Source organism: Podarcis vaucheri (assembly GCF_965113315.1).
Source record: "Podarcis vaucheri genome assembly, chromosome: 2".
NCBI lineage: Eukaryota > Metazoa > Chordata > Lepidosauria > Squamata > Lacertidae > Podarcis > Podarcis vaucheri.
Genome location: NC_138760.1, coordinates 66,278,789 through 66,303,752, shown reverse-complemented (window position 1 = coordinate 66,303,752; position 24,964 = coordinate 66,278,789). Strand labels below are relative to the sequence as shown.

General features: G+C 42.1%; 1 protein-coding gene across 3 annotated transcripts in view; it reads left to right on the top strand.

Moving 5' to 3' along the window:
• The window catches only part of ADAMTS2 (ADAM metallopeptidase with thrombospondin type 1 motif 2), a 333,580-nt gene that overhangs the window by 257,322 nt on the left and 51,294 nt on the right, over positions 1-24,964 (top strand). For all 3 annotated transcript variants that reach the window (XM_082211476.1, XM_082211475.1, XM_082211477.1), the window contains 3 exons: positions 3,059-3,258; positions 12,232-12,315; positions 24,440-24,596. In XM_082211476.1, coding sequence (XP_082067602.1) covers positions 3,059-3,258; positions 12,232-12,315; positions 24,440-24,596 — 441 coding nt within the window. The remainder of the gene's footprint in view (positions 1-3,058; positions 3,259-12,231; positions 12,316-24,439; positions 24,597-24,964) is intronic.

Sequence of the window (24,964 nt, the reverse complement as noted above, 5' to 3'; positions counted from 1 at the left end):
GTATGTATGTATGTATAATGTTTAGCCCAGTAGGCTTTCACCTCACAGCACCTCACTTGCAGCTCAGTTCGGCTTCCGGGATTTGTCCAATTTCCTTATGCATGATATGCAGCATAAGGTTCCAAGTGCAACCTGTACTGTGAAAAGAGGATTTATGAATTATGAAGAGGCTTACGTGGCTTAGAGGAAAATGCAGCTAGCAAGATAAAAGACAAGTAGAGGACGTTTAGATACAAAATAAGGAAAAGGTGAGGAAGAATGACAGAGCAAATTTATAATTAGCAGGGAAGAGGATGGAACTAGACATGTGCAGACAGTGACTAGCAGGCTAGTGGTTATTGCTGTGTAGCTGGGGTGGGGGGTGGGGAATGAAATCTGCAGTTGGGCTGTATTAAGGGGGGGAACGCAAATGATGGGTTTTGACCATGGCTTCCCACCAAGCAGCAGGGAAGCCATTTTAAGCAGAGAACCAAACAGGAATTGAGAACCTTTCCCCTGCCCCTTTCTGCCCACCCAAACCCACCCTAGGTGGGTTCATCTCTGACCTTGGAGCCTGCAGCTGAGTCTTAAGAATCATGCACCTACAGATTGGGTGTCACAATCCTGTAGAAAACTTTGTTCTTTTAGGATGTGCTGCGTGTTCATTTTATCTACAAAATAAATAAACCCCGATGTCATTAGTCATAAGTCATTCCTCAACAAATGGACCAGCAACACTTCTGTGGGACATTTTTGCCCTCTGCCCAATGCCTCTTTCCACAAGTCCCTCTGTTCTCAAAAAACACTCATCTTTTCACATGTTTTCAGAGGAAGGTTATTTAACATAGAGATTTACTGCTGAAGACGGTGTGGGCAAGATGTTGGGTGTATCTAATGTAGATTTTAGATATTGGCCACTGCATAGCAGCAAAGGAATCCTCAGGACTAAGTACAGTAATGTAATCAGAGCTTCCTTCACATATTTTACCTTCAGGTCAAAGGATTAAAAAATTGCATAGATTAATTTATTAATAGTTTTCATGTTACTAATTGTAGAGTTCATCTTTTTATGGCTTTTGCAAAAAAAAAAAGATTTTAAAATCACATAATAGAATGAATACAAATCAAGTTTATAAGCATTTGTAAAAATCATTTAGCAAGGTATCTGCATAAAATCATTTGCTTCTGTTAGACAAAATATAAAATCTAATTTTAACGAACTTTGGAATTGAAGCCCTCAACTTATCAGTTATTATCTTGGTTATTTGAATTTTTATATTTCATGCTTGCATGATCAAAAGAATTATTCGACTTACATATTCTGAGTCTTGCTCTTTAGTGCTTCTTTCCTTCCAATTCTTGATTTGGCTGGGATAACTTTTACGGCTGTGCGGCCACCACCTGTTTCTAATCATTCATATCTCTAGAACATCAATATTCACATCACTAGAATATCAAGAGGTAGAGGAAAGTATAAGCAAAAATGTGTGATCACCTTTGCTTATTTTCATATTGATATTGTAGTTATGTGAATTATCCCACAAAATCCCTATAATGTTGATTGCATTTTCTTAGTCATGCCATTCATCTCCTCCCTCCCTGTATTCCTCACATCTGTCGATAAGCTGATTTTAGAACAACACAGAGATGGCACTACATTTGTTAGTATAATAGCTCATATATATTTCCAATTCTTAGTATTCCTCAAGTCTCACTGATACCGTAGTCTGTCTGGGTCTGGGTCTATGTGTACATACACAGGGCAGTATCCATTGAAGTTGCCCCTTTCATGAAGGGATAGCAGGCATCCTTCATCTGTTCTGGCATTTTATTTATTTCTTTAAATATCTATAGCCTGCATTTTTTTATTAATAACACAGGTCCTGTACAACATGGGGCAGATTCAGGGTGGGGGGAGGGGCGAAGAGAAGCGGCAAGTTCCTTGCACAAACATGTTGGCTTCAGTGGATACAGAAAACAGTGTATGAAATAAATAAATAAATATATAAATCTATATTTGTATACAGTGATACCTCGGTTTTCAAACATTATGCGTTCCGGAAGACTGTTTGAGTTCTGAAACGTTCGAAAACCGAGGTGCAGACAGACACAAAAACAAATTTGTTTCAAGAGAGTGCCTGGGATTAGCTGAACACAGATTGATTGCACGTGGAAGACATGTGGCATGTTCAACTTCTGAGGCGTGTTCAAAAACCAAAGCATTTACTTCTGGGTTTACGGCGTTCGTAAACCGAAATGTTTGTCAATGGAGACGTTCAAAAACCGGGGTACCACTGTATATGTAGACACATGCGTAAAGGAAACCTATAAAGAAGTCATGCTCAAATATACACTTTTGGTATTGATATCAATTATGCAGATTCAGATTCATGCTGATGCAGTGAAATAATTCTGCATGTAACCATGTTGCCTTGTCACATAAAAAATATTTGTAGTATTATAAAGATGAAGAAGCACAAGCACCACTGAGGGACTCTGGCTGCCTCCCACAGATGTCCATTTTAAGATTTCATATCTATATCTATGTCATCTATATGTATCTAATTTACTTACTCACCCATCCTGGAGATTACATTGTCATTAGAGCAATTGTTCAGGTGAAAATTTGACCCCACACCATACTTCTAATCCATAAACGTTTTGGACGCCTCTGTTTACCAGATTTGAGATCTTACATCAAATTCTCTTCTTACCTTAGCTGAATAAATCCAGGTTTATCCAATGGAACTTTAACAAAATTGTCCCAAACTTACACGGTGTGATTGCACCTTGCATGCAATTAACTTGCGTGATTTCAACCTTACGTGACTGAAATTCTGCAAATTAATTGTGGGCGAGATGGAGAGCTTAAAAACTCTCTGCCTTGCTTAGAAAGTGAGGATGCTCACACGGGGACAGTTCCAAGGGTGCCACCTCAAGAACGTAACCCCCATTCAAGATGCGATCATACTGTAAGAGAGGAACTATAATAGGAATTTCTCGTCTTTATGATTAAAAATAATAATTGAGAAATAAAATGTGGCACTTTTTAAAATTAACAGCTTTTCATTTCTTTCAGCGGCTGATCTAAGCAATCTAGACAGCATGGTGAACCTCTTGCAAGATGAAATCAGCACCTCCAGGAGGAGGAGGAGATACCCAAGGCATGCGACGGATGATGATTACAACATTGAAGTGCTTCTAGGTGTTGATGACTCTGTTGTACAATTCCATGGGAAAGAACACGTTCAGAAGTATCTTCTGACGCTGATGAACATAGTGAGTAATTTACTAATGTTTAAGAACAGGTCTTGCATGTAGCTATTGCTGTCTCTCATCAAAATAAATACTTCAAGCTAGGGAGCCCTTATTCCTAGGAAGGGACGTGGATTTACTGGAAAAATTCAATCAAGGACTGCAGTGGGTGGTGGGCGGAGCCTGAAGCATTGGTGGGTGGAGCCAGAGGAAAAAGTGGGCGGGATGTGCAGCCACATCACCTTCCTCTCACTTTTCCCCCCTCTCTCTATCTGGCAACCAAACTCTGTGGTGTATGAGAAACTGGGGCCAGATGAATCAGGCTGAGGGCCCTGAAATTCCCACCCCTGCCTTAAGTGTTCAGTGTAGCAGTGTAGGTCTAGCTATTCACTATCTTTATGAGAATTTCTCTCATGCAGAAATTTGTACCAAATAATTTTGACTGATTTAACAGTGTTGCCAAATAGTAGTTGTCAGGAATGGAAATGCTATTTGCAATTTGCCCGCTACATTTTGTATGTGTCTGTACTGTAATTTATTCAGGCTGCAACCCTATTATGCCCTTACATAGGAGAAATTTTCACAGGACTCAGTTACTTCTGAGCAAACATGCATACAGATAGGTTGCTAGTGTGTTTGCACTTCTTAGGATATAGCTTGGTAATTAGCTGTGGAAATGATCTTGTAAGAGTGCAGGCATTTTAAGCCGATTGCCCCTTGACATTCTTCTTTGCTCACAGAGCTCTCATGTCACCATTTACTTCAATGGAACAAGCTGCTTTGCTTGCACAGAGAAGTGTGAAATCGGAAGGACACTTGCACCTTAGGCCAGGTAAACTGGTTCAAGCCAGTTTGCATCAGAATTTGATCCCACACAGTCTACCCCAACCAAATCAGAACTTGTTTGCCACTGACGGTGGCTCAGTTAGCCAGAGTGTGGTGCTGATTATGCCAAGAACGTGGGTTTGAACCCCATATGGGCCAGCTGCATATGCTGCATTCTGAGGGGGAGGGGGTTTGGACTAGATGACCCTCGAGGTCTCTTCCAACTCTACAATTCTCTGATTCCATGCTTCTAAACAAGCAATCTCATTCATGCTACATTATTATTATTATTAAAACCAAGCAGATAGTTGACGGAAACCTATTTAGCTGATGAGGCTTAGGATGGACTCAAATATGTGGCTACAACATTGAATCTATTGAGACTGAATGGGACTATGTATATGAGAGAATGACTCTGCGTGTCTACACAGCAGGGATGGAACATAAAACAAGATCAGAAGGCAAAGAGAGAAACCACAGGAGGGAAATAGGAGCAAAGAGGTTATGGAGAGGGGCATCTGTAACTCTTTATGGGTTGCCACCTGCTCCATCATTTATTTCGTAAAGTTGTTTTTTCATTAGTTAACAATAGAACCACTATCTTTCATTCTCAAATAAAGAACTGAGTATTGCCTGTTCACGCTCTGAATTTAATTTTTTCCTCCTACCCCACTGTGTAGAAAATACACCACTGTGTATTGCTTTGCCTGGATTAATCTGTCAAAGCTCCAGTTGCTGTGGTCAATTCCCTATTGTTCCGATTGCAATAAGACAGCCTTAAGCCAGTTTCTCACTCCGTACATGAGAAACATTCCTCCTCAATTTGCTATCAAGGTACGGTGGGTACTGATCTATCTAATCCGTTGACTGACAAATCCTGGAGTCAGAGTGACAGACAGAGGCAACATATTTTGCAGCTTTATAATTTGCCTTTGTATTTGACTGCGGTTGATTTGATTTGATGTTTGTATTCTATTTTTCCAATGACAAATGCTGAGCTCAAAGCAACTCACAATAACAGCAGCTTTAAAAATTAAGAAATGTTACAATTACTATAAGGATGTCAAAAACACAGGAGCATATAAAAAAAAAATGCAACCCCAAATTCATCAAACAGTTCATATATGCTCATAGTGATTCAAAAACTCTGAAATGGCTGCTGAGCACCAGCCCTGTACCAGTTGAAATATACTCTTTGGGAAGAGTACAGCTGCAGGACATTCCCAGACAGCAAGAGCTTTCGCCACCTTTAGTCTTGACTTAAAAATGCTGGGATGAAATTTAGGGAGGCATCTTTGATAATGTCCTTGGAAATACCTGAATTCATTGCTTAGAAATGGAGAGAGCTGGCAAGGCAGTAAAGGTCAGCATATTCATACATGTGACCTGGTGGACATAATGCAAACATATCCCAATAATTCAAGGTTAAAAAGTCAATATCAGTCAATTATGTAGGAAGGGATTTATTTTTGTCCGTGGCTTAAAATAAAGTGTGCAGATGAAACAGATGGTTTTCTACATTTTCAAGAGCAACCTAACAGTTATGTGGCAAACACACAAAAACAGATTTTGAAATGGAACCTTTTTTATTTTTCATGTCACTTAAATCTATTTTAAGAGATATAGTGATTGTAAGGAAATTATAGGATTTGTAGCTCTGAAATATATTTATTTCGCTTGTCACTGAGCTTTCCAGCATAATCCATTGAGGAAAATGTAGAGGAAATGTTAAGAAACTGTATATATTGAGATATGGTAGAGAGGGCCTGAGACCCTGTCCCACCCACCCCAGTGACAATGGTTCCCAAGCTCGACCTCATCAATAGGCCAGTATCATTGCCCCAAAGTGCCTCATGGGCTCTCAACCCTGTTCAGCCCAAGTGGAGATATCGGAGAGGTGACAGGGGACCAGAATGTAGTCCATAGGGCTGCCCCTTTAAGGATTTCCATTTCCTAGTAAGGAGGTGAGACCTAAATGGAGTAGGCTGGCTGAGTTACAGCATATTTATTATAAAAATACAATTCTTTAGGTACTACCTAAACTGTCTTTTTTATAATATTTTATTATTATTTCCCCAGTAATTATTCAATATTACCACAGTTTTGCTAATTATGCATATTTCAATTAATATCAAAATAATTCCAGTTATTTCCAAATTTATGCAATTTAATCAAAGTGGTTTCCTGGGCCCCTTGATCACTGCTTTTTCTCCAGTTCTTATATTGCTGGGTTCATATTTTTTATTAACATCTAATTACATTTCAATTGGTATATTAATCATTAAGATAACAGCTGCACTTTTAGTGATTACTATTTGTGTTAAAACCATATCTAACTTTCCATAAGATTTCAAACGAGGTGCTCTAATTATTTTCCTTTTCTCTGCGTGTGTCAGTCTGAAAATGTCCAATTATAAAGTCCTTGGCCTTTGTCTGCTGTCCAATTCTTGAAATTCCTCCGATTGCTGTTGTCTCTCAGCATAGCTGGGGTGGGGCTACAATCCTGAAGAATTCTCAGAATACCTCATTAGCTCCCTCCTACCGTGCTCTCATCTTACTCGGTGTTTCCGGACAACAACACCCTCCACTCTTTCTCACTACTCAGTCAACATCTAGAAATGTCCGAGAAAGAGGGATCCACCTTCCGCCACAGGGGATCTTGGAGTACTTTCATTTTAATGAATCACCATCAAAGTCTCCATGCCTCCCTCATCCACGGCTCCAAATTCTTTTAATCTTTACAACTGCATTTTGGCCAAAGTCCACTTACGTTGTATCTCTTCTATGATGTTTTTAAGGGGGGTAGAGATGGTATCTTCTCCAATTTTCCAAGATAATCCATTCAAGCATTAGAGCTCTCCCCCCATTTCTTTAAACCAAAATGTTCTTTTAATCAAGTTTTATTCCGTACTGCAATCCAACCTCATTTGTATCTTTAACATTTTGCGTCTGGAGAGAGTTACCGAATCATTAATAAAGAAACTCAAAGTAAACAGGAAACTGGAGGTTCCCCTCTCCGCCATCCGCTGCCCCCACCAAATAGAATCTTTTTCTCAGTTCCAAACCTCAAATCAGTGCAGGTGGGTAATTCCACAGTTCTGATGACATCTTCTCTCGAAGCGTGCCTGACTTTAAAGCCAATTAAAAATCCAATTAACAGGAGAACCTCTGCTTCTTAATGGCAGCGTAGGAGGGTTTTCGCCAGGCAAAGTGCTTTTACGCTCAGCGCCTCCCTGCCCCCTGCGTTCTGTGCTGGAGCAAGAGCCAGGTACCGAGACGGACTGTGAGTGAAACCTGTTCTTCCCTTCCCTGTGAGGTTTTTCCAAGAATGATTTACCCTCTGTCATTCTTGTTTTTCTCTGCCTTCGATCCCCGCAATGTTGTGGGGGCTGCCTCCATGAAGGCAGATAGGAACCGGAAACTAGTACCTAACCTATTGTCAGAGCAGGTCTCCTCCCTCAAACCTGTCCAGGATTCTGAATGGCCTGTCTCTGGCCACTCTGGCCGCCGCCTTCTTGACTTCCAAGTGGCTACTCACTTCCATGCTGCCAGTGCTGTGCATCAGCTCTGGCTGCATGAACGCTGTGTTTCATGAGTATTCAAAGGGATCTTTGGGATCCTGTCTAGAAACTTCAGCTTGCTTACCTTTGAAATGATCCAAACATTCATTGTTATATGACAAGGAGGGCACATGCTGAGGAAAGGCTCATTAGACTTCATGGCACCTCAGGCACTGTAGTGCACCTCTGGAAGCTCTGCTCCCCTCCCACCCTTGGCAAGATCTGTCAGCAAGGACTGGGCTGCCCAGTGCCATGGTGAAGAGCGCCATTTTGTCTCCCTTATTCAGGAGTTGGGAAAGCATAAAAGAGTGTACTTGGGAACAAAATTGGGTGGAACAGTCCCTGTTCCTTGACACTGATAATTAACTACCTGTGTCACTCTGAGTTCATGTTTCTTGAGCATATTAGAAGGCTGGGGGGGGGGAAATGTTAGGAACTGAATGTCACAGGGGTCCACAAATTCACTTGTCACACTTGCCATGATGAGGATCTCTTTCCCCCACCCCTCAACTGCTGTGGTGATGTCCCCTTCTCCTGAGCTTGGAGCTAGAGAGTGGGGTAGCACTCTTTGCATAGCCCATGAACGTGCTCCGAGTGCTCAGTGTGATGTCAAGGTCCTCTCACATCTTGCAGAGAGCAGAGTCACACCTGCATACCGTGAAGGGCCATGCCATGAAGGCCATCAACAACTTTAGGACCCTCTGGAGTTGGATATGGAGATGAGAAGCTAATAAATATATCATGAAACAGAGTTCCTTGCTGGCAATTTTCCAGTTCAGGTTTTGCCTTTGATATGTCAGTGTGAGGTACTAGGTGTGAGAGCGATGCTTTCTCTGGATGATTTAAATGCAGCAGGTTGAAAGAGAACAGTAGGTCCCAGGTGGTACAAAGGGCAGAAATGTCACTTTTCCCTGCCTAACTGACAATTTCAAGAAAACTCATAAAGTAAATCTAAGCTCAGCTGTGGAAAAGAATCTTATGAGTGCTACACTTGAATGGTTCTTGTGTTTTTTGTAAGCAGAATCATGGTTGCAAGATGGCAAGCTGCCTTATACTGAGTCAGACTACTGGTCCATGTAGCTCAGTATTCTCTACACTGACTGGCAGCATCTCTCCAGGGTTTCAGGCAAGGGACATTTCTGTCCTCCATGGAGATGTCTGGAATTGAACGTGAGACCTTCTGTATGCAAAGCCGATGATCTGCCACTGTACTGTGGTCCCAGTTGTGAAAGTGGCTTGAATTCTGATAGCGTAGGCTTAGGGGGTGGTGTTCTCCTGTCTCTCTTAAAATCCCAAAGTACCTTAGAGAATAAGCCCAGTTCATGCATTCAGTAGGCAATAGCCTGGTGGGGGAGGGAGCTACACCTGCCCTTCCCTCTATCACCCAAGCAGTCTCCAGTGTGAACAGGACCCTCCACAGGACCACACCATCAGGCAGAGGCTCATGCTGCAATTAGTCCAGCAGATTCTAAGGTGGAAGGAGCCAACATGGTGCCCTGCCCTGCTGAACTCCAACACTGTGTCTTCCATTGCCATGGCTGCTGGGGCTGCTGGAAGCTGGAGTTCAACAACATCTGGATGTGGGCTAAAAGCCTGATCCTTTCCCCTGCTTCAACTCGTGCGACAGGGGCAGAAACTTGTGCCACAGCTGCTGGAGTAGCAGCTGTTGAAGAGCCTTCCAATTCTGCCCTGTCACCCCTGTAACCATCCAAAGCTGCAGCCCTCGCAGAAGTGTCCGGAGTCATGCAGTTCGGCTTCACCTCCCTAAGCGCTCTCCCTCTTGTTTGCTTATTCATCTTTTTCAAACATGCATCCCATGATGGTGCCTTCATAGCTACTGCAGTGCACTCCTTCAATTCCCCAGATGATGGGATGCTGTTTGTAATGTTTAGCGTTGCCTGCATCTGCACGTGTCACCCATGCTTGTTATCTTGGGCTGTGCATTGGAGGTGGACTGTTTTAAATAGCTCTTGTGGGCAATTGTATATGCACCAGAGTTTCCTAGCTGGAAAAGGAGCCCCTCCCCCTACGCTTTTTAGAAACTCTGCAGTTGCGTGGAGAAAACGGCCCTTTTTGCAGCAGGCTTAAAAGCTCTTCATCAAAAAAGTTAAAGTTGGGTAACGTTCTTACCCAATTTCGGTCTCTGTATGTCAGCAGTAGTGCCAACCTCTGCCACTGTCTCAACCCCCCCCCCCCACCTCAGCTGTGCAACATTAAACCCTAAAATGTTTATAGTGCTTTCCCTCATCCCAATTATCCTATTCCACAACCCCCCAGCATACTCCTTTGGCTGCGTGGAACCCATAAAATTTATGTTTACTTGTTAATTTGTATTCCGCCTTTTGTCCAAGGAGGCCAAGACAGTATAAAATGGATTCTTCTCTCTTTATCTTCACAGGTTAGGCTGAGAGATAGCAACTGGCCAAGGTCACCCAATGAGCTTCTTGGCCAAGAGGGGATTTGAACCCGGGTCTCCTCAGCCCTAGTCTGACATTCAGATCACTAGTGTGGAGGAATAGCAAGGCAGTAGAAGACACTGACTATTTACAGAATTTGGATAACTGATGAATTTTGGGTCTCCTCCCCAGTTTGTCCCCAATTTATATTCACAATGTAAGAAGTTACTGCACAGATTATTGGGTCATCATGCTGTAAACACATGAAGTGATCATGAGACTGCAGTGTTAATGTAAGGCTGGTGAAAACTGTTTATGCACTTAGTGCAGGTTTTCAGAACATTTTTGTACTGTAGCTTGTAGGCAAATGTTGAGAAGGCCAAAAGCTTGAGGGAGGAACTCAACAAAATATAAACTGGTCATGAAGCCAGCAGAAAGTTTGTGACCTTTCTAAAGCCAACATTACTGTCAAAGAGGAGACAAAGATCCCTCCGATGTTAAAAAGCTTGCTTTGCCAGGACATCTGTTTTGTGGAATTTCTAAAAACTTTGTTCAGAAGCAGATAACTTAGATTTTGGAACATTGGCTATAAATTTGGAACATTTACTATACGGTCATAGAAATTTAAGGTAATCCAGCCTCTTGATACTTTATGAGCAGATTTGTATATGCAATGCCAGACTGTTTCTGTTGTACAGAGTACAATTGCTATCCAGTTTCTACCCTCTGCCTTTCCTCAAGCTGCCAATGAAAGTGGAACATAATAAGCTCTCTTAGAGTCAGTCACTCTGTCTGTCCATCTAGCCTAGTGGTCTGTACTCTGGCTGGCATCAGCTCCTTCACAGCAGTTGCCTTCTGGTCATTTGTTCCTGAAGGTGCCAGAAACCTTTAGCATGCATGTTCTACCACTGAGCTATGGTGCCATCCTATTTGGTTGGCCCTTGCGTGTATAGCCAATGGGCACATGCCATGGCTCTTCCACTTTGACTGGCCCCATCTTGGCCTCCTTCTCCCCCCCCCCAGCCTGGCACTCTGAGCTTCTGGGTCCGAACACAATTTAAATTTCCCACAATGCCCCTAGCAATGCATCATTCTAGCTGCTCATTGTGCTGTCATAGCTACCAGGTAGGCTCTTCAGCACACACTGGTAGAGAAGGGGGCCAACCAGATAACACTATGCTCCACCCTTACCCCCCAATACGTACCATGAGCAGGGCAGTATGCACCAGCCTTAAATCACCTTATATCCAAGTATTCTGCCCTTTACTTGCTTGTGGATCCTACCCTTCCTCCAAGAACCCCAAATGGTTATCTCATTTAAATGTTGTGAGGAAGGTTAACCTGAGAGAGGGCAGCTGCCCAAGGTCACCCAGTGAGTTTCCTGGCTGCTATTCAAACCCTGGTCTCTCCAGCCCAGCACACACTTTCAGGAATGCACATTTGTTTGTGATCCAGTGCCCAGTTCAAAATTCACTGAGCTGCCATTTTTGTCTGCAACAAAACATTCTAGTCCTTTGCTGATGTGGATTGCTGCAATGCACGAATGCGGGTCGCCTTCTTCCTGCAGCCTTCTCTGCACATTATTCTTACTACTCTGATTTGGTCTGCAGACTCTAATGAAGTGTTTCATTTTTTGACGTTTGTTTCCATAGGCCCATCTGTTGTTGTCGTGTATGCGCTCTGCAGACTTTAGCTTGGGAAGGATATCTCTTAGTGTTCTGCTATGGCTGATAGAAGGCATAATCCTGTTTACCAGGCACAGCAGAATGTCTTCCTTCCAACAAATTGACTTCCTTTGGTGTCATTTCTGCAGCTTGGCGCACTTCAATTGCTCTGGCCAAAGCAAGAGCTTGAAATTCTACCACTTGGGCTCTCCGTTTGCAATCTTATACCCTACCTCCACCCAAGATAATTTGATCCCTTAGTCAGCAGGCCTTCCAAAGTTGCATGTCTGAAATCACATTTTTTTAAAAGCCTAAAAGGATTCTTTCTTTCTTGAAAGAAAAATGTGTCTCTTAAAAACCTCCCCCCCCCCCTTGGCATGCAGTGTTTCTTAAGCTTGTCGACCACAATATCATGTTTAGCCAATGGTGAGGGATGGTGCAAGTTGTAATCTAACAACATCTGGAGACCCAAGGTTGAAAGATGCTGTTTTAGGCTATTTCAGTCCTGTTATCATATGGAATCATAATTAATGCTTTTATGTCCTCTTGCAGGTTAATGAAATCTATCACGATGAGTCCTTAGGTGCCCAAATTAATGTTGTCTTGGTGAGAATGATCATGCTGAGCCACGAGAAAGTAAGTATAATTTCAATAATCAGTTCAAATGTCCTACAGTATTTTATTTTTTAAAACCATGTCTTGCAGTTCTCTTGTGGCCTATACTGCTTGTTTTTGTGAATGAGTTTAGTAGCAAAGTAATCATATTTAATCAAACACAAGAAGGAATATTGAGGCACTGCAAAGACTGAGAGAGAAAAGAGTGCAGCACTCATTTCGGAGAGATGCTCCCTTACTAGGGGGACTCAGCAAATTGCATTCGTATGCCCCTCAGAGAGATTTCCACTGAAACTTGTTGGGCAATTTATTTTTTTATTAAAGTTCTAGTAGCACTTTTGGGGGGGGCAATATTTAGTCTTTATTGTGGAAGAAGATTTCGTTGACTTTCCCCCTTCATTTCTTAAAAATATATATCAAAACTATAGGGGGGGGGTTGTGCCAGAGGCTTCATATAAAAGGTGAGTTTCAAGGAGGGATTGGAAGGAAGGAAGTCAGTCGCTCACAGAGTCAGATGTGTAAGGAGGCCTGGAACAATATGGTTGTGACTGATGCTGAAAACAGAGACTTGAGAAAAGCAGCTGCAGGTTTCTGCTGGGACCTGGACTGAGATTAATATCACAGTCTCTGCATGCTGCTGCTGCTGCTGCATTCCTACACTCCCTACTTATTGTCTACATTTGTACATAAGCAGATATTTTAGCAACTCGGCATACATTTCCAGAGTTCTCTCCTCCAAAGGAAGCCGAGCACTGCTCCAGATCTCATGGAGATGCTGAGGTCTCCCAGCCATATTGTTTAATTGAATTCACCAAGAGAATGCTTATTATCACATAATCCCATCACCCAGTGGAGACTACCTGTGCTTTTGTAGAAACTCACTGTGTACTGGGCAAGATTCATGGGATAAGTACGATACAGCTAGGAGTGGGAGAAGGGAATAAATTCACTCTGAGGATGAGCATCCCTTTACTTCTGCTTTTGCATATGCAAGCAAAACTATAGAACTGTACTCAACTAAGGTCTACCCAGAGTAGACCCTTTGACATTAATGAACCTAAATTAGCTGAGTCTGTTAACATCATCAGGTCTAGGACTGGCATAGGATGCAACCTGTTTCTCAAACTGAACATGCTACAGTATTATAGCATCCCTAATCTTGACCAGCTTGGATCATACAAAGGTTGATCTGAATCTCATTCAGTTCAGGGAAAGGAAAACAAAATATGAGTGAAACAACACTTATGTTACCAATTAATTATCACTGAATATCAATAAAAATAAAAATACTAAATAAGCAATCACAATAAGCACATCTTTGATCAGCAACTGTCAAGAATGTATGAAAGGATATGCTACTTTTTTGAGTTTTTTATTAAGAAGATTGTTTTATTTCATACAATGCACCCTGTGATGTTGAGGATAACTTGAACAGTACTGTATGTTGCATAGCAACTAGTTTCTCAATGGCTTGGAGATTTCTTAACAAACCATTCTCTTCAGTATTTGTTTCTAATATTACCTGGCACAGTAAAACAAATGCATAAGTAAATTCAAACTCGGCTCAGAAAAATATAGTCACTTGAAATTTCATTATTTAAGAAAATTGACCAAACAGGTATAGTTGTTCAAAGATCTCTATTATGGTAATTTGAAAGTATGTAGTGAATTTAAACTGAAATTGAGGCAAGCATGATTGAATGGTTCTGTTATCCAACACTAACTAGTACATAGCTGAAGATTACAGATGGCATGATACAATATAGAATATTTAAAAATATTGTTTTTAAGCCAAAGGTGGTGATAATGCATTGTTGCAACAATGTTCCATTCTTCCAAATGCTATATAAATATGATCTTCCTTATTGGTCCACAGCATTTACATAATGCATTAGTTTGAAAACATCCTGAAGTTTCAATGGTTCCTTTTTTGCCCAGTCTTGAAGGGTTTATAGTATAATTTGTATAAATATTATACAATACCACAATGAAATGTGGAGGGTTTGGATTGTGTGGCAAAATGCACTGGTGGTCATTGAGACAATGTCAAGATGACCTTCCAGGGTTCTAGAATTGGCCACCCTTTCTCTAGCGTTAACTTCTGGCATAGCAGATTTGTTTCAGCTTAGAATGGCAGGTTAAGTGATGCCTTCAGGGTTGGAGATCACGGCAAGAGCTTGTTTTTCCATATCTGTTTATTCTTGTGATTTTTTGATTTTTTTAAAAACACCTTTGATAATCTATATTGTTCATTGTAAGATGTATGTTACCCGAAACAGAGACGAACCAAATGTTGAGAGACAATTTTCTCCTTTAGACTGTGATGCAGTTCCAAGGAAGGCAGCTGTAAGATTTCATGAAATTATTTTTAATGCAACTTTGAGTAGTTGTCTCCCCCGCCCCACAAGTTCACTGCTTCCAGCAAAATGTGTTATGATGGATTTTGGAGAGGAACAAAATAGCCAAGCTGGCCAAGCTGGAGTGCAGCATTTTGCTGTGATCCAATGTCAACCCCCCACCCCTAAATCTTCAGGTTTTTTGTGTAAGGGATTATGGGTGCATTAGGGACAAGTGTGGGTGAGAAGTAGGAATGTCAAGAGGCAGACATTTCTGTCCCATCCTGTGATTGTCGCAATCAGCTCCGATTCAGTTCTGCTATGGTTTGGATTCCACTAAAACCTTCATCATTCACTTTGTTATTGACTGCATAATTCAATGCATTTTAATGGAAGGGAAATGTCAAAAACAAGGCAGAGAATGACATAATTATTTATGTAACTTTCACAGACTAAGAAAACAATCTGTGATACTGAATTGGAACGCTAGTTGTACAATTTTTGTTTCTGTTCTTGGGTGAGCAAGCAAATTGTGGTGCTTTCTGCTCACATTTCCATTTCTGGTGAAATAATCTGACATCCCAAGTGCGAATAAAGTTCGGCTCCAGTCAGTAAGGGGCTATTGGGTTCATTGCTCAGCATGACATCCTTAAGTTGTATCCCTTCCCTTTGTATTCTTCAGATCATCTCTTTATCCTCGGCCTGTTCTCCACAGGTGCTTGCCAGTTCCCTGTCGTTCATACCACTTGACATCTTCACCAAATCTCCAGTGGAAGCATTTTCCGCATCTTTCTTCCTATCCATCTTCCAGCCACTCTCTTAATCCGTTTCCAATCAGAAGTGAAAGCTGGAATTTTGTATCTGTGAGGAAAGAATCCTGGGGCCGGCCATTATTCCCATTAGCGGAAAGAGGGAGAGAAGTCCTCTCTATAGAGCCAGATTTCAAAGCATGATGCAGATGCCCTCAGAAACAGAACTGGAATTCATACTTTAGAGTAGAAGTGCAATGTAGTCCTTACAGCTACATATTACACACTCACTTCCCTTCATCCCAGTTGTAAATGGTAAATTATTTCCCTTTTTTATGAGATTGACAGCGTGCCATGTTTTCTTCCCCTTGCTCCCACCCCAAATTACATTGCTTGCCAGTCACTGCATCGTCTAATATTTTATTGCTGATATAACGTTTCTGCTTGAGCGTTATACTTATATTACAGTATTAGAGGGGAAATCTAATAAGCCACTGCCATGAAATAAAGCTCACAATCCTTTAAACCCAAAATGACACTTTTCTGATTGTGTTTGTTATTGTTGTGAGATCTGTTACCATGGGTTCCAGATGCTTTGTTTTTCTTTCCTTGTTCTTTTCTTTTCATAATAACTTGCCTAGTTCATATGACAGAGGGAAATAATCAAATAAGCCAAGTAAACAATTTGGAGGAAAATATTTTGAAAAGAACTAGTGCCCTTAGTCATTTCTGATGGCAAATGAACACGTTGTTTTATTGTCTCAAACTTGGGTGCTATGTTGCTCTTCAATTTGACTATCAACAGTATTATCAATGCTCTTTTTAAAATCTAACAAGATGAGTATTTTATCCCCGGGAAGTTTTCATGTATTCTCAAGGATGGCATAGAATTGTCAGAAGTTACAGCTGGAGCACCACCTAATGGATACGTTTTGAAAGTCACCCTTTCAAGCTAAAACAAAGGCATCTAAAGGACTTCCAATTGCTTTCTGGAACTAGCTGCCCACAGCTGCCAGCAACGAATAACCATATATCCTTAAGAGTGAACTTATCATTTGAGTGGGAATTTTTATGTAGGCAAAAAGGGATGCCAGCAGACCCATGGAAATTCCAGAATATATGGGGGGGACCCTAAAGGAGGGTGGAGGGAACTTCATATGCAGCTCAATGTGGACTAAGCATGCCTAGTGGGCACAGAATGCTAACGTACTGGAGGGGCCAGAAAACTGGGTGAGGGGAAATGGAGTGGAGTATGCTGGAATGGAGTATAGCTGGCTAGCTGGAACTCAACAGCAGCACTAAACAGGATCCTACCCATCACATCCCATTCTTCTAATGCCCAGTTCAATTCAAAAGTTGGGGGGGACACCTTCACTTAAAAAATTGAATATTTGTTTTTTTTAAATTTCACCATGCTTCTCAGCAGTGTTCCCCCAAGCAATAAGAATTTTGCTTTGAAAATTTGTTTTAAAAACATTAAAAACAATAAATAGCAGAGAATAATGAAAGCATGCCTTATCTAAGTGCCAGGCAACCACACCCAGCAAGAGAAAAGGCTCTTTTAAATAGGATGGCATTCACCGTGGTCCAAAATGATTGCAGTGAGTTAGGAAGACAAGCCTGCCTGCACTCTGCAGGGAGTTAGAAGTTCCTGCCTTTGGACCTGCGGTAAAGCCGAGACTCTCTCAACAGAGCTTTTTAAGGTCACTTCTGTGTGAGGCCTACACAGATGAAGATGTTCCTTTGCCATAACTAGCTGTAGTGCCTGTAGCAGTAGAACCTAGTAAGATACCCTGCTTCTTTTCAGCCAGTGCTTAAGAAACCTCAGTTCTTTCTTCTGAGGAAATATATCTGAATACTAAAATGCTTTATTTTAAATCTATGGTTTTGGGACAGAGACATCAGCGAGCAGAGTAGCAATGCTTTTCATTAAGAAGGTCCCAAATTCAAAACTTGGCACCTTCAGCTGAAAGGATCAGGCCATAGAAAGGAAGGCTTCTGTCAACTAGCCCTGTGCTAGTGTGATCTGGTATAAGCCAGTTACCTGCATTGCCAAGGGGACAGAGTCTTGCCACAGAGCAAGACTCCGTCCCTTTTACAATTACAATATACTTGCCGTAACATGAGTTTCTATTGATCTAAGAATCCCGTGGATCAGGAGGGAGGGAAATATACTCACATTTATTTCCCCAGTATGATGGGATGCAGTAACCCATCAAGATTTTATAGATTATTACATTTTTGAACCAGTATTTCTTCAGAAACCTCAGCGTGGTGCTGGTGACTCAGACCAGTGTTTTCCATTGTATCTGGAATCCTTCTCCTGACAGTAATTGGTTCCAGATGCTTTAGAGGAAGGAAAATAACAGTACAGGGCACTAGAGCAATCCCAGACTCTGTTGTTCATACCCAAATATCATTTAATCTAATGTTTTGGGTCACACTCAGCAAAGCAATGTGTTCCGTTGACTGCATAAGAACCGTTGAACAATTGATGTTTCGAGGATGTTTAAACCCACGTTTAGATGTTTCCTGACAAATAGCTGGGAGCAGATGAGGTGCACTCTTCATAGATTATTGGCCTCCCCATAGGCAACTGTTTGCTCGCTGTGAGAGCAGGATGCTGGACTACGTGGGCCATTGGCCTCATATGACAGACTCCTCTGATGTTCTTTTCTAGAACTCCTTGTGCATATAGGAGAAGCTCCAGGGTGCTTCTCCAAGGTTAGCATTAGGGCCACATTAACATATGCAATGTACGTATGGAGTTATCCCTGGTGTTAGAATCATAGAATTGTAGAGTTGGAAGGGACCCCAGAGCGTCATCTAGTCCAACCCCCTGCAATGCAGGAAATGCAGAAGACCTTCCTAGCTGGACCACATCCAGACTGTCGCTATGTTTCTATTTACAGTGGTGCCCCGCAAGACGAATGCCTTGCAAGACGGAAAACTCGCTAGATGAAAGAGTTTTCCGTTTTGGAGGTGCTTCGCAAAACGAATTTCCTATGGGCTTGCTTCGCAAGACGACAATGTCTTGCGAGTTCCTGCGGGTTTTTTCCCCTCCCCCCCTTTTTCTAAGCCGCTAAGCCGCTTATCAGCTGATCCGATCAGCAGATAAGCCGCTAAAAGCCGCTAATAGCGCTAATCCGCTAATCTGTCAATGGGCTTGCTTCGCAAGACGAAAAAACCGCTAGACGAAGAGAATCACAGAACGCATTCTTTTCGTCTTGCGAGGCACCACTGTATTACATTGATATACCCCTTTTTCCTTCGAGGTCTTCAAGGTGGGTCACATGGTTCTCCCCAACCCATTTGATCCTCACACCCCAGCAAGGTGGGCTAGGCTGAGAGAGAGTGACTGGCCCAATGCCACCCAGTGAGCTTGATGGCTGAGCGGGGATTTGAACCGTGGTCTCCCAGGTCACAGCCCAACATCCTGGGTGGGATTCATTGCTGTTGCTCAACGAGCCTAATTTATTCATTCCAATATCAGGAAAGTGATGGGGAAATGTGTGGGATTACAGTTGCTTGAATGGAACATTGCATAATGCTGTCTAAACAAATCAGAGTGAATACTCAGTAAACCACCGATGTAGTATAGTATCCTTGCAAACTTTGTGCAAACAAAACAGGGCGAATGCTCAAGAAACATGTCCGTAAACAACCTGGTATTTCTGCAAGTGTATTGCAGTGTAGTATTGCCTGGAAGGGACAATGGCTGCAATCCTAAGCACACGCGCTAGGGAGCATAAGAAGAGCCGCTGGATCAGGCCAGTCTCACAGTGATCAACCAGATGGCCTGTTAAGAAAAAACTTTCGCAATTCCATTGGACCTAGTGGGATTCAAGCAGATAACTCCAGACAAACGGATACCAGCAATTTCTGTTTTCACATGAAAGTCTTAAGCATGTATACTCAGAAACCTGACTGAGGTCAGTCAAACTTACTGCCAGGTGGAAGGTGGATGTCAACAGGATTGCAGCCTAAATAAATGCTAATGCCGTCTTCATTTTTTTGCCAACAACAGAACCTGTTCCTTTTCTCTTCTTTTTGCCAGAATTAAAAGGTTCCAGATAGTATACAGTCGTACCTCGGGTTACAGATGCTTCAGGTTGCGTTTTTTCAGGTTACAGACCGCTGAAACCCGGCAGTACCGGAATGGGTTACTTCTGGATTTTGGCGGTCACGCATGCGCAGAAGCGCCGAATCGGATCACGTTCGCAACCCTAGTGTCCACTGTATACTGTAATCCAAAATGCTGTAAGAACATCTTAAACATCATTGAATGCCACAGGATAGAATTCAATCTGTATTCCCTGCCCAACCCCAAAAAGTATGGTTCTGCTCACCACCAAAACTGGCAGTTCATTTGTATCTGTGCAAGCTCATTTGTAAGGGCGTTGGGAAGCTTCCTGAATAACAATTCGTTACATGTGGTATAGCTGCGTGAGACAACACAGATCAACCAAGCTGTTTTCAACTAGAGACAGCTGGCTGAGATTTTTTCAGATGTAGTGATGGAGACGTTCTTCAAAGCCAGAAGAAATTTTGAAATATATCTTGCAGGGCAAAAGTAACAAACAAACAAAAACAGTTGCTTGTTGTCCTGCAGTTTATGCTTAGCACTGGAAACCATCTTGTAGCAGCAACCATATATATATATTGTTGAACTCCCCCATGGAAGCAGATACTAGGATTCATGCGCTAATCATAGTTGTCATGCTGGGGAAATAAATAAGAGATAGATGCCAGCCAGGGTAGCTGGTGATGGGATACTGTAGTTGTTTCTGGTGCACAGTCAGGGTTATCATCTTCTGAACAAAGGAGGTTCCTCAGATCTGTACCATTTTCTACTATTGCACTATTATTATTTTTTGGCATCTCCGACAACATTGCAAATGGCTCCATATTCTAATTTCACTGAGGAACCTGTGACTGCTAGATGTTGAAGGACTACAATTCCCTGACCATTGGTCACATTGGCTAGGGCTGCTGCGGGTTTGGCACCTGAAGGATCAGACGCTCCTCACCTCTGGTGTAAGGGATAAGGGATCCAGGCAGTTGCATCATGTGATGCACTTCCAGATTTTGGGAAGGTTTAAATGTTGTAAGAAACAGCCAGTAGAACATTGCAAAAGGTTGGAAATGCCAGTGTCCAGTGCCAGGCCTTATATTCTACCAGCTGCAAGTTTTCGCTCCCTCTGTACAAGAGTATTTGGGGTGGGAATGTATCCTTTGTTTCTTAACAAAATATATACCTTTCCCCTTCCACTTCATTCACAGGACAGCTTACAAGAATATATATATATATATATATATATGCTTTCGTAGATTTTCACGGGTATAGGAATGCAGGTTTTGGTGTCTTCGGGTGTCTTCCCGTGTAAGAGTCGGGGTGTCTGTGCGACGTTTCGACGAAGTCTCACTCGTCATCTTCAGGCTGGTGCTTTCGGCTTCTTGTTACTGGAACAGAGCAGAATCTGGTGTTTGAGTTCCTATAAATACTGTTGAGGGGTGTGGTGTATAGCCTCCAACGTTCTGGGCAGAGAGGAAGTTCCTAGATTAGTGTGCCTTTTCTTCTTTTGTTCCTTAATTACTTGAGGGATATCTTGAGTGATTTCATGAGTGATATTCTGAATACCACTGGGTGGGTCATTAAGTGTAGATTAGTTGCTAAAGCTTTTGTGTCTTGACCTCTTGAGCTTGTGAAGAGTTTTTCTGAGAAGATGGCTGTGCTGCATTTAGTTGTGCTCTGGCTTGGCTTCGTGTATAGGGGCGAGCTGTGGTTTTGTGCCTTGTGCCAGCCAGATCTGTGTAGGGATTGCAGGGGGGTGCAGCATCCGGAGGTGCCACTATAGTTTGGCTACTGGATGGAGTCTGTAATATGTCTGTGGAGAGGGTCTGGGTTTGGGTCTGGTGTGGTTGATTGGTGACGGCGTTCTGTGTGCCTCTGGTTCTGGTGTCGGTTTTTGTGGGGAGGGCTAATTTCCAGATGTCTGGCAGGCGGGACGTGTCGTCACGCTTGTTCATGTTGTGAGGGTGTTTCTCTATCTCGATGGCTTCCATGATTATTCTCTTGTGGTGATGTTCCATGTTAAAGAGCAATTTGGAATCTGCAAAATTAATTTCGTGTCCTGTTTCTTTCATGTGTTGGAAAAGAGAGGAAGTTTTTTCTTCTTTTTTGACGGCATTCTTGTGTTCTGCGATACGTGCATTTATTCGTCTGTTTGTTTGTCCAATGTACGTGGCTGGGCAGACTTTGCAGGGTATTTCATAGACCCCTTGGTTTTCCAGCTGGATTTTGTCTTTTGGGTTTCTGAGGATATTGGCTATTTTTTGGTTGGTGCAGAAGGCTGTTTTGATATTGTGTTTATGGAGGATTTTGCTGATTTTGTCTGTAGTGCCCTTGATATAAGGAAGGAGGGCCATGCCATTGTTTTCTTCTGTGTCTTGGTTTTTGGGGGGTGTTTCTTTTTGGATTAGCTTCGTAACCCTGTTTTTCTGGTATCCATTGGCGATTAACACATTTGAGAGATTCTGTAACTCAGTTGTCAAGTGGTCTTTGTCAGCCAGGCGTTTGGTTCTGGAGATGAGAGTCTTGGCTACGGAGTTTACAACTAAATGCAGCACAGCCATCTTCTCAGAAAAACTCTTCACAAGCTCAAGAGGTCAAGACACAAAAGCTTTAGCAACTAATCTACACTTAATGACCCACCCAGTGGTATTCAGAATATCACTCATGAAATCACTCAAGATATCCCTCAAGTAATTAAGGAACAAAAGAAGAAAAGGCACACTAATCTAGGAACTTCCTCTCTGCCCAGAACGTTGGAGGCTATACACCACACCCCTCAACAGTATTTATAGGAACTCAAACACCAGATTCTGCTCTGTTCCAGTAACAAGAAGCCGAAAGCACCAGCCTGAAGATGACGAGTGAGACCTCGTCGAAACGTCGCACAGACACCCCGACTCTTACACGGGAAGACACCCGAAGACACCAAAACCTGCATTCCTGTACCCGTGAAAATCTACGAAAGCATATATATATATATATATATATATATATATATATATATATATATATTCAGATTCAGTTTCATACACAATCAACCACCCATTTATATATCACCAACTTTCTTTAATTATTCCATAGCTTATCATATTATATTGGTAAGGTAAAGGTAAAGGTACCCCTGCCCGAACGGGCCAGTCTTGACAGACTCTGGGTTTGTGCGCCCATCTCACATCTATTGGCCGGGGGCCAGCGCTGTCCGAAGACACTTCCGGGTCACGTGGCCAGCGTGACAACGCTGCTCTGGCGAGCCAGGGCCGCACACGGAACGCCGTTTACCTTCCCGCTGGTAAGCGGTACCTATTTATCTACTTGCCCCCGGGGGTGCTTTCGAACTGCTAGGTGGGCAGGCGCTGGGACCGAGCAGCGGGAGCGCACCCCGCCGCGGGGATTCGAACCGCCGACCTTTCGATCGGCAAGCCCTAGGCGCTGAGGCTTTAGCCCACAGCGCCACCCGCGTCCCTCAATTATATTGGTATGTTTGAAAATTAATGTGCCAAGTAGTCACACAGTTTTATGCCCCTGTGAGTTGGTATACTCAGCATTTATTTACAATATGATTATTCCTCAGTCTTCAGCTGAATGAGAGCTGCTTGCACGGTCAAAACTGGGTCACATTAGTGGTACAGCGGCATTTTTGTGAATAGATGGGTCTGTCATTGAATGTTAGAGGTTTAGACCCAATTGCCATTTGCTCCGATTAAGCGGTAAAACACAGGTTTTCTCAGGAAAAGCACTGAGGCAAAAACAAACAAACCCACATATACACACAAAAAACTACGCTTGGAAACAGAACTTTAAATCCCAGATCTCTGCCTGGAAAGTGCAGGGCAACAGGAAATCTGGATGAGCCATCAGTTCCATACAAGACAGCTTGACCAATCGGTTTGGTTTTCAGATCAAATTATGGTACTTACACAAACATCAGTCTTTGAAATTTGGAGCACAGCTCCTTGTGGGGAGACTACTGTCACTCCTATCAATATCAATAAGGAGTAATTCTATGGTGGTTCTTTTCTTTGATTAGTTTATCATGGCCAAATAAGGCTGTTTCACACAAAGGAATACCTACCATAATTTCTACATTACCAGGAATTTTACATGTAACTGTTGAATTATAAAACAGATTAGGTTATGATGGAGACTAATTTGGATAATCGATTATGCTTATATTAAATTGGGGCAGGGGGACAGAATTTATGCAGAATTACTCCTTTTTCATTTTGATAGGTGCAGTTAGAGGATGGGCATCACAAATCTAGCCTGCAAGTCTCCTGTACACCCTGCCGTAGGGCAGCTTCTTACGTAAAGTATAGACCCCTGAGTATAAAATTGTATATATTCCCATTTCATCATTTTTTGAAGTGTTAAATAAATGCCATATTTAACACTTGTGATACAAGCAACAAATAAAAGATGCCTGTGGCTTTCACAGCTGATTCGGCATTTATGTATTTTAATTTTCCAGCATTGGGTACAAAACATTGCATAAGAAGCTGTTCTTTGTCCCATATTACTTTGTCTAGCAAAGCAGCCAGAATACAATACTCATTTGATGTGGTCCCTTCTTTAAAATGTTTGGCAACTCAGAGCTTTAAAAAAAGCACTGCACTTAGTCGTGGTTTTTTTCCATCCTCTGGTATGTTAAGTCCCACTTGACTTCATAGACATGAGATGCCTTTGTCAAAACGCATCTAAAATGGAAGATTTATGTTTCCTTTGTGTAAGATCAACTCCAATTCTGTCTTCTTGTGAGATAAGTAACCACCACTGTAAAAGGGAACAAATTACTTTTATCCATAAATAAGTGGGCTTAAGACTAAGGCCTTTGTTTGTGGTTGTACCATTACCATAATGGATTAGTAATTCCGTGCTGAAGTGAACACATATATTCCAGAGGCTCTGGGCTAAGACAGGCTAGCTAAAAAACAAATTGTAACTCTGTTACTCTCTCTCTCTCTTTCTTTCTTTCTTTCTTGATCTAGTCCACAAGTTTGATTGAGATCGGTAACCCTTCTCAAAGTTTAGAGAATGTGTGTCGCTGGGCCTACTTACAACAGAAACCTGATACTGGGCATGCAGAATATCATGACCACGCAATATTTCTCACTAGACAGGATTTTGGCCCCTCTGGTATGCAAGGTAAGTTCCATGTTGAAGGGCAGCCCATCACACAAAAGGTATGGCTCCTAGATCATGCTTCTCTCACCCTCGTATCTTTTAGCACCATCTGATATTTGGCCTTAAAGGGGAAATTTAGCCCATTGCTATTTCTCTGCTGTTGTTTGTTTCTGACTTCTTTAATCCATATTTGTTTTTCAGCTTCAAAGGCATTTGAGGGATATTTTCTTTTAAATCTTAACCAAACCAAAGAAGTCTTACAAGTTAGCAGACTAGCCAAAATACAGTGCAAGTGCTTTTGGAAACAGCCAAGATTTCTCAGTTGGAAAGCATGAATAGTTCTTCAAATATAACTCTGACTGAAGAACCCATTTCACACTCAAGAATTT